General features: G+C 46.2%; 1 protein-coding gene across 2 annotated transcripts in view; it reads left to right on the forward strand.

Annotated features, from left to right (window-relative positions):
- NCKIPSD (NCK interacting protein with SH3 domain) overlaps positions 1-9,097 on the forward strand; it is a 29,291-nt gene extending 20,194 nt beyond the window's left edge. For both annotated transcript variants that reach the window (XM_072651866.1, XM_072651855.1), the window contains exons 8-13: positions 127-265; positions 481-561; positions 6,775-6,903; positions 7,124-7,216; positions 7,497-7,669; positions 8,064-9,097. In XM_072651866.1, coding sequence (XP_072507967.1) covers positions 127-265; positions 481-561; positions 6,775-6,903; positions 7,124-7,216; positions 7,497-7,669; positions 8,064-8,270 — 822 coding nt within the window. In that variant the 3' untranslated portion in view covers positions 8,271-9,097. The remainder of the gene's footprint in view (positions 1-126; positions 266-480; positions 562-6,774; positions 6,904-7,123; positions 7,217-7,496; positions 7,670-8,063) is intronic.
- Positions 9,098-12,964: the final 3,867 nt, after the last annotated feature.

A 12,964-nucleotide genomic window follows, 5' to 3' on the forward strand; every position in this document is an offset into this window, starting at 1 on the left:
GAAAGGGAGAGCTTCCAGAGTTCTACTTCTGCTCTCCTTCAATCTTGGGATTCAGAGCAGGGTATCCTGGGCAGGGTAGGGGGTGAGTGGATAGTGATCAGGATTGACTACTTCTTCCATCCTCAGGAGCACCGGGTTCCCCTCCGCCTGTTACTCCTGAAGTGTTTTGGGGCCATGTGTAGCCTCGATGCGGCTGTAATCTCTACACTGGTCACGTCCATCTTGCCAATGGAGCTGGCTCGGGACATGCAGACAGACACACAAGGTAAGGGCAAAGGGCCCTTTGACCCTTTGTCAGACCTCAGGGCTCCTCCCACTCTTTTCCTCTTCTCCCTCCACCCTTCCTCAGCCCCCAAAGCTCCCAGCCCAGAGACCTTCCCTGAGGATAGAGTACAAGACTTCCCACCACACCCCCTTCCTCCTCCAAGGTCAGCGTGGGCTCAGACTGAGCTAGAACATTCCACTCTCTTCCTCCCCCAGACCACCAGAAGATGTGTTACTCAGCCTTGGTCCTGACCATGGTGTTCTCCATGGGGGAGCCGCTCCCCTATCACCACTACGGTAAGGCTGGTGAATGTGTGTGAAGGGAACCAATGGAAGGCTCTGGCCCTGATGGTGCCTGGGTGTGGAGAGCGGCTCTGGCTCACTCCCAGCTCTAGTTTGGTGGCTCCCTTGCCTGCATGGTGCCTTGGAAAGTGTACTGGCTACACTTTCTGAGTGTGAGTCCTCAGACTGAGAGTCTGAGTGTGAATCCTCTTTTCTAGACCTAGTCTCCTCATCTATAAAATGACAAGTTTAGACTAGATCAGAGGTTCTTAACCTGGCTCTGTGCTATGGGCGCCTTGGACTCCTCACAGTCATGTTTTTAAATGCATAAAATAAAATACATAGGACCATGAAGGAAGCCAATGATACCGAAGTACGGTTATCAGAACATTTGTACAAAACAAGTTCATAGTCCTCTGGCAGGAAGATCCCTAGGATCCGCAGAACACCGAATCCTGAGGCTCTTTGCCCTGTGTTTCTCTCACAGGCCCCCTCCCTTGTACACCTATGTGTGGCCTTGCCCAGCCCGGTGGATCCTGACCCCGAGGCCATCTCTCCCCATCATGCCATACATCCCTCTGTGCTGAGGATACAATGTGTCTAAAACAATTTTCCAAGTAACAAGTGCTATAGGAACAGCAGGTAGCATGATGGTGACAGTGCCAATAGTAGTTACAGCAACCACTCACGGGGGCAGTGAGGCAGTACAGTGGAGAGAGCCCTGAGTTCAAACCCAGCCGTGTGACCCTGGGCAAATGATAAGTCTCAGTTTCCTCCTCTGTAAAATGGAGATGTTGTGAGGGTCCAATGAGATCAGAACTGTAAAACACTCAGCACAGGGTCTGGCATGGAATACATGTTATGCAAATGTTATCATTATGTATGCTTTCATATTACCACATAACGTTATTGTACACAAGTTTTGAGAAGCACTTTACATATCTCACTGGATCCTCACAACAGCCCTGTCAGGTGCAGGGGCTGTTAGATATCCCCATTTTACAGACGAGGCTGACAGGGGTTAAGAAGCTTGCACAGGGCTTCCTAGCCAGGGAGCATCCCGCTGGTGAGGCGGGATCTGAATCCAGGTCTTCCTGACTCACAGTTCATTTCTGTGCACACTTCACCACCTACTTGTAGGATGTGTGAGAAGCAGCAGCACGTGTTGGGCCCAGCCTTGGAGTTGGGGAAGTCTTACTTTGGGACTTATCCCTGACCTTGGGCAGTTCACAAGGCTTCTCAGAGCCCCTGGTAATCTTTTAATTTCTTTTAATACCACAAGTTATAGGACATTTGCATTAGGACAAAGGTGGCTTAGTGGATAGAGCTCTGGGTCTAGAGTCAGGAAGACCTGAGTTCAAATATGACTTCGAACACTTCCCAGCTGTGTGACCCTGGGTAAGTCACTAAACCTCTGTCTGCATCAGGAGGATAATAATAATACTTGCCTCCTAGAGTTGTGAGGATCAGATTGAGTAACATGTAAACCGCTTTATAAATCTGAAAATGCTACTTCAATTTGAGCTGTAATCAGCTTATCCTTTATGTACATCTAGATAAGACTGTTTCTTTATAATCGTTGAATTGATGCCTTTCTGAGATACAGACTTATTTTACAAAGAACTTTCTTCGCAACCCTGTGCATCTGGTATTACTTGGAGTTTCCAATGTTGATTAAAACAGGTCTGGTCCCATAATGTATAGACTGTTCTATTTTATGTCCGTAAGGAAATCAGTAATATATCATAGAAACTAGTCTCAAAACAATTCTTTTTTCCTGAATCAAGCCTCAGATGACAAATACACCTTCCCCAAAGTCCTATCAGGGAGTGATAGGAAGACCCGTACCATACTGTGTCATTCAGGGACATAGAAGGTTTTTCCGTATAGATCATGAACCATAGGAGCTTTTATGGCACGTAGAAGTGAAAACCTTGTACAAAGACTGAGGGACTGTTTGTCCCCAGAGAGGGTGAGTCTGGGAAAATGGGTCCATTAGGCAAGGCCATATTAACTCATGAAATCATGTGCCTGGAAGGATGGCAGTGCCATTTGAATCAAGTTTGGAATACACTGAATTTTAGATGCCAGTATGGTGACTGTAGATTTGGGATTAAAGTTCTGGAGAGTGAGTATTAGGGCTGCATCCATGGATTTGGGGGTCAACTCTGTAGACGTGATAATCAGACATATGGGAGGGGATAAGATCACTGAGAGTATAGAAAGAATAGGCCTTAGGTCAGACTCTTTAGGGACAGTCATACTTAGGGATTCAGGAATGGAGGACAGTGAACTAGGAAAAGATATTGAGAAAAATTCAGTTAAACAAGATAAGAATCAGAAAAAAAAAAGAGCAGAATTGTGGAAAGGCACAAAAAATGAAAGCACTGAGTAAGAAGGACTGAATACATAATGAGGACTGAGTCAGTAAACACTGATGGCTGCGGAAAGGTCCAGAGGGATGAAGAGACATTTAAAGAGCCACCTGATTTATCAGTTAAGACCTCATCAAGCAGTCCATTCGTGGTCCTGTAGAGCAGGTCATGAAATAGAAGTTTGCTGCTGTCTTCTTTGAGGGGAAGTGAGAGATGTCAGGGTGTGAAATTGCAGGCGCTGTCCATGGCAAATTGCTGCTCAGGTTTGTTCCATTACTTTTTTTTTGTGGCAGGAAAGGGTTTGATATGGGAATGGAGCATATCAGGAAACCAGTAAGATACAAAAACCAAAAAGCATTGCAGGTCATTGGGGACCTTTATGAGCATGTTATTTTGGGGAGGTCAGAGGCCAGATTGCAAGCTGTGTTGAGGAGTGAGTGGGAAGGTGGTAAAGAAGGAGATGCATCCAGTTAAAGATGGAGAGAGACGCTGTGAGAGATTTGAAGATCAGCTGGGGCAGACTTCCGGATAAGATGGAAGGGAGAAGGCTTGAGGGCACAGTGGAAGGGTTAGCTTAGATAAAGAAGGATCAACTCATCTTCTGAGATAAGAAGATGGGGGAAGCCAGATTTTGACCTATGGAGGATGAGAAAGTTCTCAGTGGGTGTCCTTAATATCAGTAAAATACATGAGGTCATGTGATGGAGAAGTGTGGTGGCAGAGTGGGGAAAAGGCAAGAAAGGTTTAGAATAGTCTTTTGTGGGAATGGGATAAAAGTAGTCAGTCAGAGATGAGTGTGAGATTTTGTACGCACTGGTGAGGGGTTGCAGGAATTTGTAGTGGAGTGTGCACGTTATTTGATATGATTTCCAGCAAAGTTCAATGGCTTGGGAGTAAGAACTAGTGGTAGTTAGCAGTCATACAGTGCTTTAAATTTGTCAAGTGCTTTAAGTATATTATCCCATTTGATCCTCAGGACAGTGTAAGGTAGGTGCTCTTATCATCCCCATTTTATAGTTGAAGAAACTGGGGCAAATAGAAGTTAAGTGCCTTGCCCAGGATTCTCACAGCTAGCAAGTACCTAAGATGGAATTGGAACTCAGGTCTTCCTGACTCCAAGACCAGCACTTTATGCACTGGATCATCCACTGGCCTTTTTTCTTTCTGTATTTTTAAAAAGTTTATGCAACATTGGGATTATTTGTTCTTTAAATATTTGCTAGAATTCACTTTGGGACCTAAAGTTTCATCTCCCTTCCTCACTGTGAGAGTTAATTTATGACTTTGTTAAATTTTTCTTCTGGAGGTTTGGTTGTTTCTTTTATTTGTTTCCTGTTTTGGAAGCTCTCGTTACATTTTTGGTCGGTTTTTTCATTTCCGTTAGATTTTCAGTTTTGTTATAATTTGGTGTAATAGTTCTGGGCAATTTTTTAAAATTTCATTGTGAATTCCTACTTTTCATTTTTGTATTTGTTCAGTTTTTTGTTGGTCAGCTTAGCGAATCATTTATCAGGTTTTTAGGCTTTTGTTCTGGGTTGTTTTTTTTTTTTTGGCACAGTGTTGCTCTCAAGGTGGTTCAGGAAAGCTCCTTAGTCTTGGCCAGTCCCCATGTCCTTTTGTCAGAAGTTACGTGTTAAGTATGTCAGACGATAGTGGAATCTTGGGTCATTGTCTTTATGTCCTCCCCTACCTAATGTCCCTCGGGCCTTCCAAGAAGGGGTCACTTTGGGTTATGGCCAAGTCTGACTATATCATTCTACTACACAGTAAATGCCAATGATTCCCTATTGCCCTTGGGATCCAATAGAAACTCCATTGTTCAACATTTAAAACCCTTCATGACGTTGCCCTCTAGCTGTATTATATGTTACTGCACTTTACACACTCAGCCATTCAGCCAAACTGCCCTCCTTGGTGTTCCCCACACGATTCCCATTCTGTCTCTTTGCACTGTCTGTCCCATATTTCTAGAATTCACTCTTTCTTTGCTCCAGCTTCTTAAGAGCCCTGTTTCCATTCAACTCAGATCAAGCACCACCTTCTACAAGAAGTGCTTCCCTCCTCCCAAACTCCTTGTATTTATTTTTACATGAGTAACGTTGGTAGTTTGGGGTGTTACTCTTCTGGTGCCTTTGGCTGTAAGACACTTGTTACTACCTCCCTTTCCTCACACCATCTTTGTCTCTGACAGTTTAATCAGCCACGCCCTGTTTAAAATAATTTGCTCATTTGTTTAGCCTGGGAACAATCTGAAGACCCCTCAGGTCCGTGTGATCTGCTCCTCTGCTGCTTTATGGAGTTACAAATACAATTTCAACAGCTCAGAGCCCTCAGTTAGGAAAATCCCTAATATTTAGGCAGAGATCTGTCTGTGCTGCAGATTTGAATGTATGATTATTTCTGGCTGACCTCTGGCCTTTTATGGTTGTGGCAAGAAATCAGGTTATCAGAGACACTGAAGATCAAATCGGTCAATAAACCTTTATTCAGTTCTTACTGTGCACCCTGCCTGTGCTAAGCACAGTGGGGATACAGAGAAAGTGGAAAACAGTCTTTGCTGGGGAGAATGTGTTACAGTGTTTACTAAAAAGCAAGTACTGGAAGGAGAATTTGGAGAAAGAACAGATCTTTTCTTGGAACTTCCCTCAGTCCTTGACGAGGTACAGGTACAACCGATAACTCCAGCCTCCAACCCCTGAAAGTGCCGGGGACCCTCCTGGATCTCTCCCTTCTCCACTTTTTCTTTCTTCTTTTACCTGCTGCTTCTATCCTGCAGATTCTTTCTGGCTCCACTCTGGATGTCTCTTTCCTTCCTTTGAGGCTGCTTCTTTCATGTTGTATGTGTTTTGTGAAGAACTCCAGGTGTGACTGAGATCCTGGTTTGGGAATCCCAGGTCTCTCCTAAGGCTGCAGAGGCCCAAGACTAGGGCTGATTTCTGAGGCCAGGATAATGTACACACTTCCTACACAAAGCCGTCCATACATCCTCCTCATCTCAGGTAGCTGTGGCCTGGAGATAAACTAGATCTGGACCCCACCTTTGGGCTCCTCCTGGTCTGAGACAGGTAGGGATGCAGACATACATGGATGGACAGACACATATAGGACACACATACATGCAGGGCAGGAAGGCTACACAGATGTGTATGTTGTTGCCATTTTGCAGGTGGAAAGGTTGAGACTCGTAGTGTTTGGCTTGACCAATATTAAACAGCTATTGGTTGTTGTCGTTCAGATCTGGGTCCTCCCTTTCTGTTATGCCCTTCTGCTTTCCACTTGTTAATGCTAGCTAAATATAATAGTGATTGATAGACTTAGGACCATAACACGTTTAGCAACTTGAAAGCCTCCGAGGAGGGATTAGATTTGTTTTGCTTGGGCTTAGAAGAAATGGGAGTGGTGGGCTGAGGTTGCAGTGGGGGCAGATTTTTGACGTGATCTGAAGAAAACTTCCTAATGATAAGAGCTGACCAGAAATGCAGTAAGCTACCTCAGCAGAGAGTGAACTCTCCATCAGCAGAGATTATGAAGCAGAAGCTGGGTGACAGTCTGTTGGGGATGTTACAGAAGGAATTTCGGCTCAGGTACAGCTGGACCAGATGTAGCCTCTGAGCTCCCTTTAAGCCCTGAGAGCCTGTCTTTCTCCAAATGGACAGGGAGGCATTTCGGTAGGTTAAGAGCCGTTCAGGAGTCTACGTCTGGGGCAGTGGGGCAGGGGAGACCATACCTGGCAGGCAGCGGAGGCCCAGGGAGTTCCAGAAGCTCAGCCAAAGTGGATGGAGTAGATGCCATGTGTAGGGCCCGGGGAGAGCACTGCAACCCCCTGTGACTTCTTGCCTCCCCCTCCATGCAGAGCATCTCAGTGCCCATTTTGTCCAGTTCCTTTTGGATGTTGTTGAGGATGGTCTGCCCTCAGACACTACTGACCAGCTGCCTGACCTTTTTGTCAATCTTCTCCTGGCCTTCAACCTGCACATTCCAGGTGAGAGGAATCTCCATCACCCTCAGGGGCTTAGAAAGCTCTCATCTCAGGAGTGAAAGAGAGCCCTCCCTCCCCTCATGGAGCCCGATTCGAGGCCCTATACACTCAATGAAGTCCTGATTAAGTTGGGGAGATAGTCCTTGACAGGGAGGAGGGAGACACAGCCTCCCATCATCCCAGATCCCTCACAGCCAGTCTCTCTGTGTCTGTTTTTCTTCAGACCCAGAAAGCAACGTCATCATGACCACTGTCAGCAAACGTTCAAATGTCAAGATCTTTACAGAGAAGCTGCTGTTGCTGCTGAACAGAGGGGGTGAGGTGGAGAGGAGGGGACAGCCTGCAAGTGTCTGGGGAGGAGGAGTTGGGATGGTCTGGAGGGAAATGACTTTTCTCTGTCCTTGCCCCCTTTTCTCCAGGGCTTGTAGGGTGCTAGGGGAAGAAAGAGGGGGAAAGCGTCTGGAAGGGGAGGAAGGCCCCAGGTAGCCCTGGGGAGTGGGGAGGAGGAAGGCCTTTAGGTGGGAACCAAGACTTGGAAAATGAGGAAGACAATATTCAGGACTTTGTTCTGCCCCTACTCCCACCCCTGACTCCAGATGACCCAGTACGCATCTTTAAGCACCAGCCACAGCCCTCTCACTCAGTTCTCAAGTTCCTGCAGGACGTGTTTGCATCCCGGGAGACTGCTTCCATCTTTTATCACACCGACATGTTGGCCTTGATTGACATCACTGTGCGGCATATCTCAGACCTATCACCTGGAGACAAGGTGGGCCAGTGTTTACCCAACTCTTCTCTGTGAGGAGTTTTACACACATGCACACTGGGGGTGGGGTTGGGGTAAGGCTGTGTATTGAGAATCAGGTGGACTTTAAGACCAGACAGCACCCAGTACTTTAGGAAGGTAAATTTATTGCCCCCAAAACCATCATAATTTTTGTTTCAAAGTCAGACTTTGGAACTCATTCATACTTTGAAGGCTATCACTGGTTTGGGACTTCTGCATATGGAATTATCTGTGGTTTCAGGGTCCTTAGTTTGTGGTGGTACTGGTGGGGGGTTCTCTCCTACTCCCAACCATCCTATACCTATCACCTCCTCCTGGCACACAAACACTCAGACCTGGATAATGATAGATTCTCTGGCCTGGCTTCCCTCCCCAGTTGCGCATGCAGTACCTGACTCTGATGCACGGCCTCATCCGCTCCACCTCCTACCTGCAGCACGGCCACCGGCTGCCAGACCTGCGGGCCACTCTGAGGCGCATCCTGTCCGAAGAGGAGGGTGGACTGCAGAGCCATACTGACCAGACCATTGTCCGCCACATGTGCGAGGAATTCCCTGCTCTCCTCTGCCCATCCAGCAGCTAACCCTCAGCCCCTTACCTGCCTCTGCCTCTGCTCTCGGCCATCTTCCCTAACCCCAGCCCCAGACTCCTACCCCTCGATGTCATTCTATGACCTGGAGACTTCTGGGTGAGGGGGCTTGATGCCCTCACCCTAGGCCTTGGGGGCCCAGAACGTTTTGCACAGAGTTGTGGGATGGGGGGCATGAAGCTGAGCCGGTCTCAACCTCCCCCATTCACTCCCCCCAAAAGCAGCAAACACTGGAAACATTGGGAAGGGCTAAGGCTCTCTGGGTGTTCTTTGGTACAGGGGAGGAAAGGGAGGCCAAGAAGGAACAGCAAAGCATTGGAAATACTGTGGGTGTTCCTTGGGGGGTGAAGGACTGACACTCCCCCAAGGCCTCTCCTCCCACTGCTGCTTATTGTCTAGCTCTGCCCACACTGCTCTTGTGACCTGACAGAGAGTGTCCTTGCCAAGCCCTGGCCTGCCCTTACTGAGGCTGCCTCCATTATTCCCTGCCTATTGCCTTTTTGCCTTAGCTTTGCCCCCCAGCCTTCAGGGCCCACCTGTCCTCCCCCCCTCTCCCAGTGCCCCTTGGGATTGGGGTCTAACCCCAAGTTGGGAAGGAGGCTAAGGAAGGGAGCCAGCAGGCCCTCTTGTGGGCGGGGAACCTTTGGCCCCTGGCACTCAGGGGTCCATTGTAGCCCTGCTCCACTCTGGGATGGTCTGACCAACTTCAGGTTTTGTTTTTTCTGTAAAAAAATGTACGAATGTTCAAAGGGACGTGTATTTTCTTAACTGCTTATAGCATAGCCAGACTGGAAAAGAGATGAATAAATCACTCACAAGCATCCCCAGGTTGTGAGACTTTTCTGCCCAGTCTGCATCCGGGGAGTGAGAAGGAAGGGGGAGGGAGGAAAAGGGACTCCCACCAGGACTGGGAACTGGCATGTAAAGTCAGAGAATTTACAGTGGAAGGAAACCTGTAAGAAATAATTTATTCCAAAAGGCTCGTTTTATAGATGGGAAAATTGAGGCTTACAGAAGAGAAGGGACTTTCCCAAAGTCACACAGCTTGCAAGGAGCAAAGCTAAAAGTTAAGTCCAGATCGAACTAGGTCATTTGCTCTTTCTTTGCACTTTTTGAAAGTCAGGGGGGCTGATGCAGTCATTATGGATCAGGAGAGATGTTCAGAGGCCCTAATGATTGTTACTTGTGTCTGTGATAATGACCTAAACCTGTTTGGGGAGAGGAGGTTGTGTGTCTCCTTCACCTTTCCTGCCACCACCTTTACCACCTTTTTTGGGTCAGCCTTGGACTCCCTCATTCAGCCTGAGGGAGAGAGGTCAGGCAGAGCTCTGGAGAGATTATTTTCTGTGATTCTAGGGGGATGGGTGGGAAGCAGGTTCATCTTTAAATTACATTTTCTTCCTCATAGCTGCTTTCTATCTAGCCCCTTCACTTTCTGACCATTGGTGGTGATGCCCTAACTCCATGAGGTAATGTGGGGGGTAGGGTGGAATATCTTGGATTCATGAGAGGAAGGTTTCTCTTTTCATAAACTGCCCAACTCCAGTCTGCCCCTCAAATCAGAGCTGATGTCATAACCGTTGAGGTCAGGGAGGGGAGATGATTTACTGGAAGACCAAGTTCATTTGCTTATAGCTTGTCTGTCCCCACCCCCAGTGCACCAATAAGGGGGGGGGGCGGGGTTAAAACCATATTTTGGAACTGGATGGGACCTTAGAGATATAGTCCAAACTTTCTTTTTTTAATAATAGAGGAAAAAACTTATACAAAGGATGTGACTTGTCAGATAGGAAGTAAACAGATCCAAAATTCAAACCCAGGTAATCTGACTCCAAACTTCAGACTAAATAATTTCTCTGTACGTGGTATGATGGTGGGAAATAATGTTTGGAGGAGAAGGTTCATTTTGTAGCAACCCCTCTGCTTTCCGTAACGGTGTGTATGGAGCTCACCCTCTCTCTCGTGTGCCCTAAAGGTAGGAGCCAGAGATGAGTTGAGGGTTCAGCTCTCTGAGTTGCCAACAGAAGCCCATGTGACCAGGCAGATTATCTCTGTGACCTTGGCAAGTGGTTGTTTGCTGTGCCTCAGTTTCCTCATCTGAAAATGAGGGGGTTGGACTTTGAGGAAGGCAGCCACCTAGGATACAACAAAATACAATGAAGGATACTTTTCATAACTATTACCAGTACACATCTCTCACCTATTTTAAATTTAAAAATTTTTTATTGATATCTTTCATAATGCCAACAACTTCATTTCTGAATATATCTCTATCCAGAAAGCTATTTCTTATAAAAAGGAAAAAAATTAGAGATGAAAAAAGCAGTTCAGCAGAACTAACCAATATATTAGTGGAGACTAGTAGTACGTGCAGTGTGCTCCCCATAGCCCCTTCCAAAGAAGGGAAGCGGATAAGTGCACCTATCTGTAATGCTAGAAAAGGTCTCCTTTATCATGACCCTAATAAGACAAGTACCATGTGGTGGGCTGGAACACACAGCCTATTAAAGCAATGTTTACTAAGCACTTACTGTGTATGGATAGAGCCTAGAAGATGAACAGAGACGAAACAATTCCCTTACCCATAAAGATCTCACCTTTTACAGAGACAGGTCTAGGGCATAAAGAGGAGGAGAATATGACCTGCAGACAGATCAGTATGATACTGGGTCAGAAGTGAGGAGAGCAAAGGCAGCGTAGGCAAAGAAAAGACCCTAACGGAGTCCCAAGTAAGGGGAGAGAACATCCAGCTGGAGAGGATAGGGAAGACTTCATGGAGCAAGTGGCAATTGAGCTTGAATCCCAAAGGAAGAGAGATTTCAAAAATCACCGGATGAAGGAGTGCGTTTCAGGTCTGGAGGTTGATCTGCACAGACAGGAGAAGCCAGGACGAGATTGGAAAATGCTATTATCAGACGCAACCGAACAACGACAGCAACAACAAATCACCCATTTCTACTGGAGCAGATTGAATTAAAAGGAGTATCTTTGAAGGTGACACTGTGTTTGAGGAGATTCTTGTGAAGGAAGGAGGGCAGGAGGAGCTCCAGGAATGACCAGTGGTCTATTAGGTTGCTATCTATGCTCTGTGAAAGGGAATAATGTGAAATAAGACTAGAACATCAAGTTGGAGCTAGGCTAAGGAGTCTGAGTTTTATTCTAGAAGCCATAGGGAGCCAAGGATGTGCAAATGCTTCGTCCTAACTCTGCTTGTACTAGACAACTTCTAATAGTTCTATTTAGCAATAAAATATATATTATATTTTAGCTTAGCATTCAAACCTTCCACAACTTCCTGATGATAATAACTGCATTATGGAGGTAGGGAGGAAGGCTTAAATATTTAATGGCACATATACCTGTGACCTATAGATTCTGGGGTTCTTTATCTTAATTCCGACTGGCACTGGCAAGTTGAATTCCCTAGAGGTTGCCTAGCTACATTTCCACTTCAGAAACATAAAGGTAACTATAAGGGATTGTGAAGTTTTCTCTAATACCATTGGCTTAAGCCTTCATGGGGTATATTCTCCTCAATATTAATTACCAATTAGAAATCGTGTTACCCTGACCCAGTGATTACTGCTTCACTATCAATTTAATAATTAACATCCACTCGCTTTTACAGAGAGATATTTACTTAGAGAATATGGCAAGAACAGAAGTACAAAATGTCCTCTTGAACTGGGGGTATACTCTTTCCTATACCCCCTTTGTTCCTGGGGAGAGTGGGCTCAAGCTTCTATAAAGTATTTGTCTCACCAAGTTTGCACCTAAATGTGACATAGCCAATGGTTGAAGTCATCCCAGAAAACAGTATGAGAGCTGTTGGTTGGGTCTGACTCATAGCTGAACGGAATCTTGTAGGTCATTTCATAATGGACTCCCTGCCATCGGTTCCAGTTCCTGAACCCCTAGTGGCATACTCTTTGGATCCTTTGAAGCTCACAAAGTCATATTCCTTCACCTAAGAATAGGAAGGAGTGGGTACAAAAGAGAGAGATGCATGAACAGGGCTGATGCACTCATGGGCACCAGTTTGGAAGATAAAGGTCGGAGGACTTTCTTCCCACCTCAAGGGTTACAATATTTTGTCCTCCTCCCTTGAACACAGGAAATTGAGAGAGGTTATTGTCCTCACTGCAGCAGCTAGGTGGCACAGTGAATAGAGTATTGGGCTTGGGATTGGGGAGATTCAGCTTCATAAGTTCAAATCCAGCCTCAGACACTAGATGTGTGACCCTAGGCAAGTCATTTAACCGTTTGCCTCAGTTTCCTCATCTATAACGTGAGCTAGAGAAGGAAATGGCAAACTACTTCATTATCTTTACCAAAAAAACCCCAAATGAGGGCACGAAGAGTTGGACATGACTGAACAACAACAACCTGTAGGTCTGTGCTTTAAGAAGATTGCTTTGAAACGTAAGAGGGGGATGGACTAGAGAGGGGAGAGACTTGTGGCAACAGATTGGATATGGAAGGCAGTGAGAATGAGAAGTTGGGGATAACACTTAAGTCTCAAGCTTAATTGGGAGGGGGTGGTAGTGATGGAATGCTAATAAAGCTGCCTCCAGCCCCAATACTCTAACTTCCTTATAGGCCCTACTGAACAACAGGCCCACTGTCCCTACCTAGTACCTCACCCTTGATCCCATTCAATATTCTAACTTCTTCTATATGCCTCACTG

The sequence above is a fragment of the Notamacropus eugenii genome, chromosome 1 (assembly GCF_028372415.1).
Source record: "Notamacropus eugenii isolate mMacEug1 chromosome 1, mMacEug1.pri_v2, whole genome shotgun sequence".
Classification (NCBI taxonomy): Eukaryota; Metazoa; Chordata; class Mammalia; order Diprotodontia; family Macropodidae; genus Notamacropus; species Notamacropus eugenii.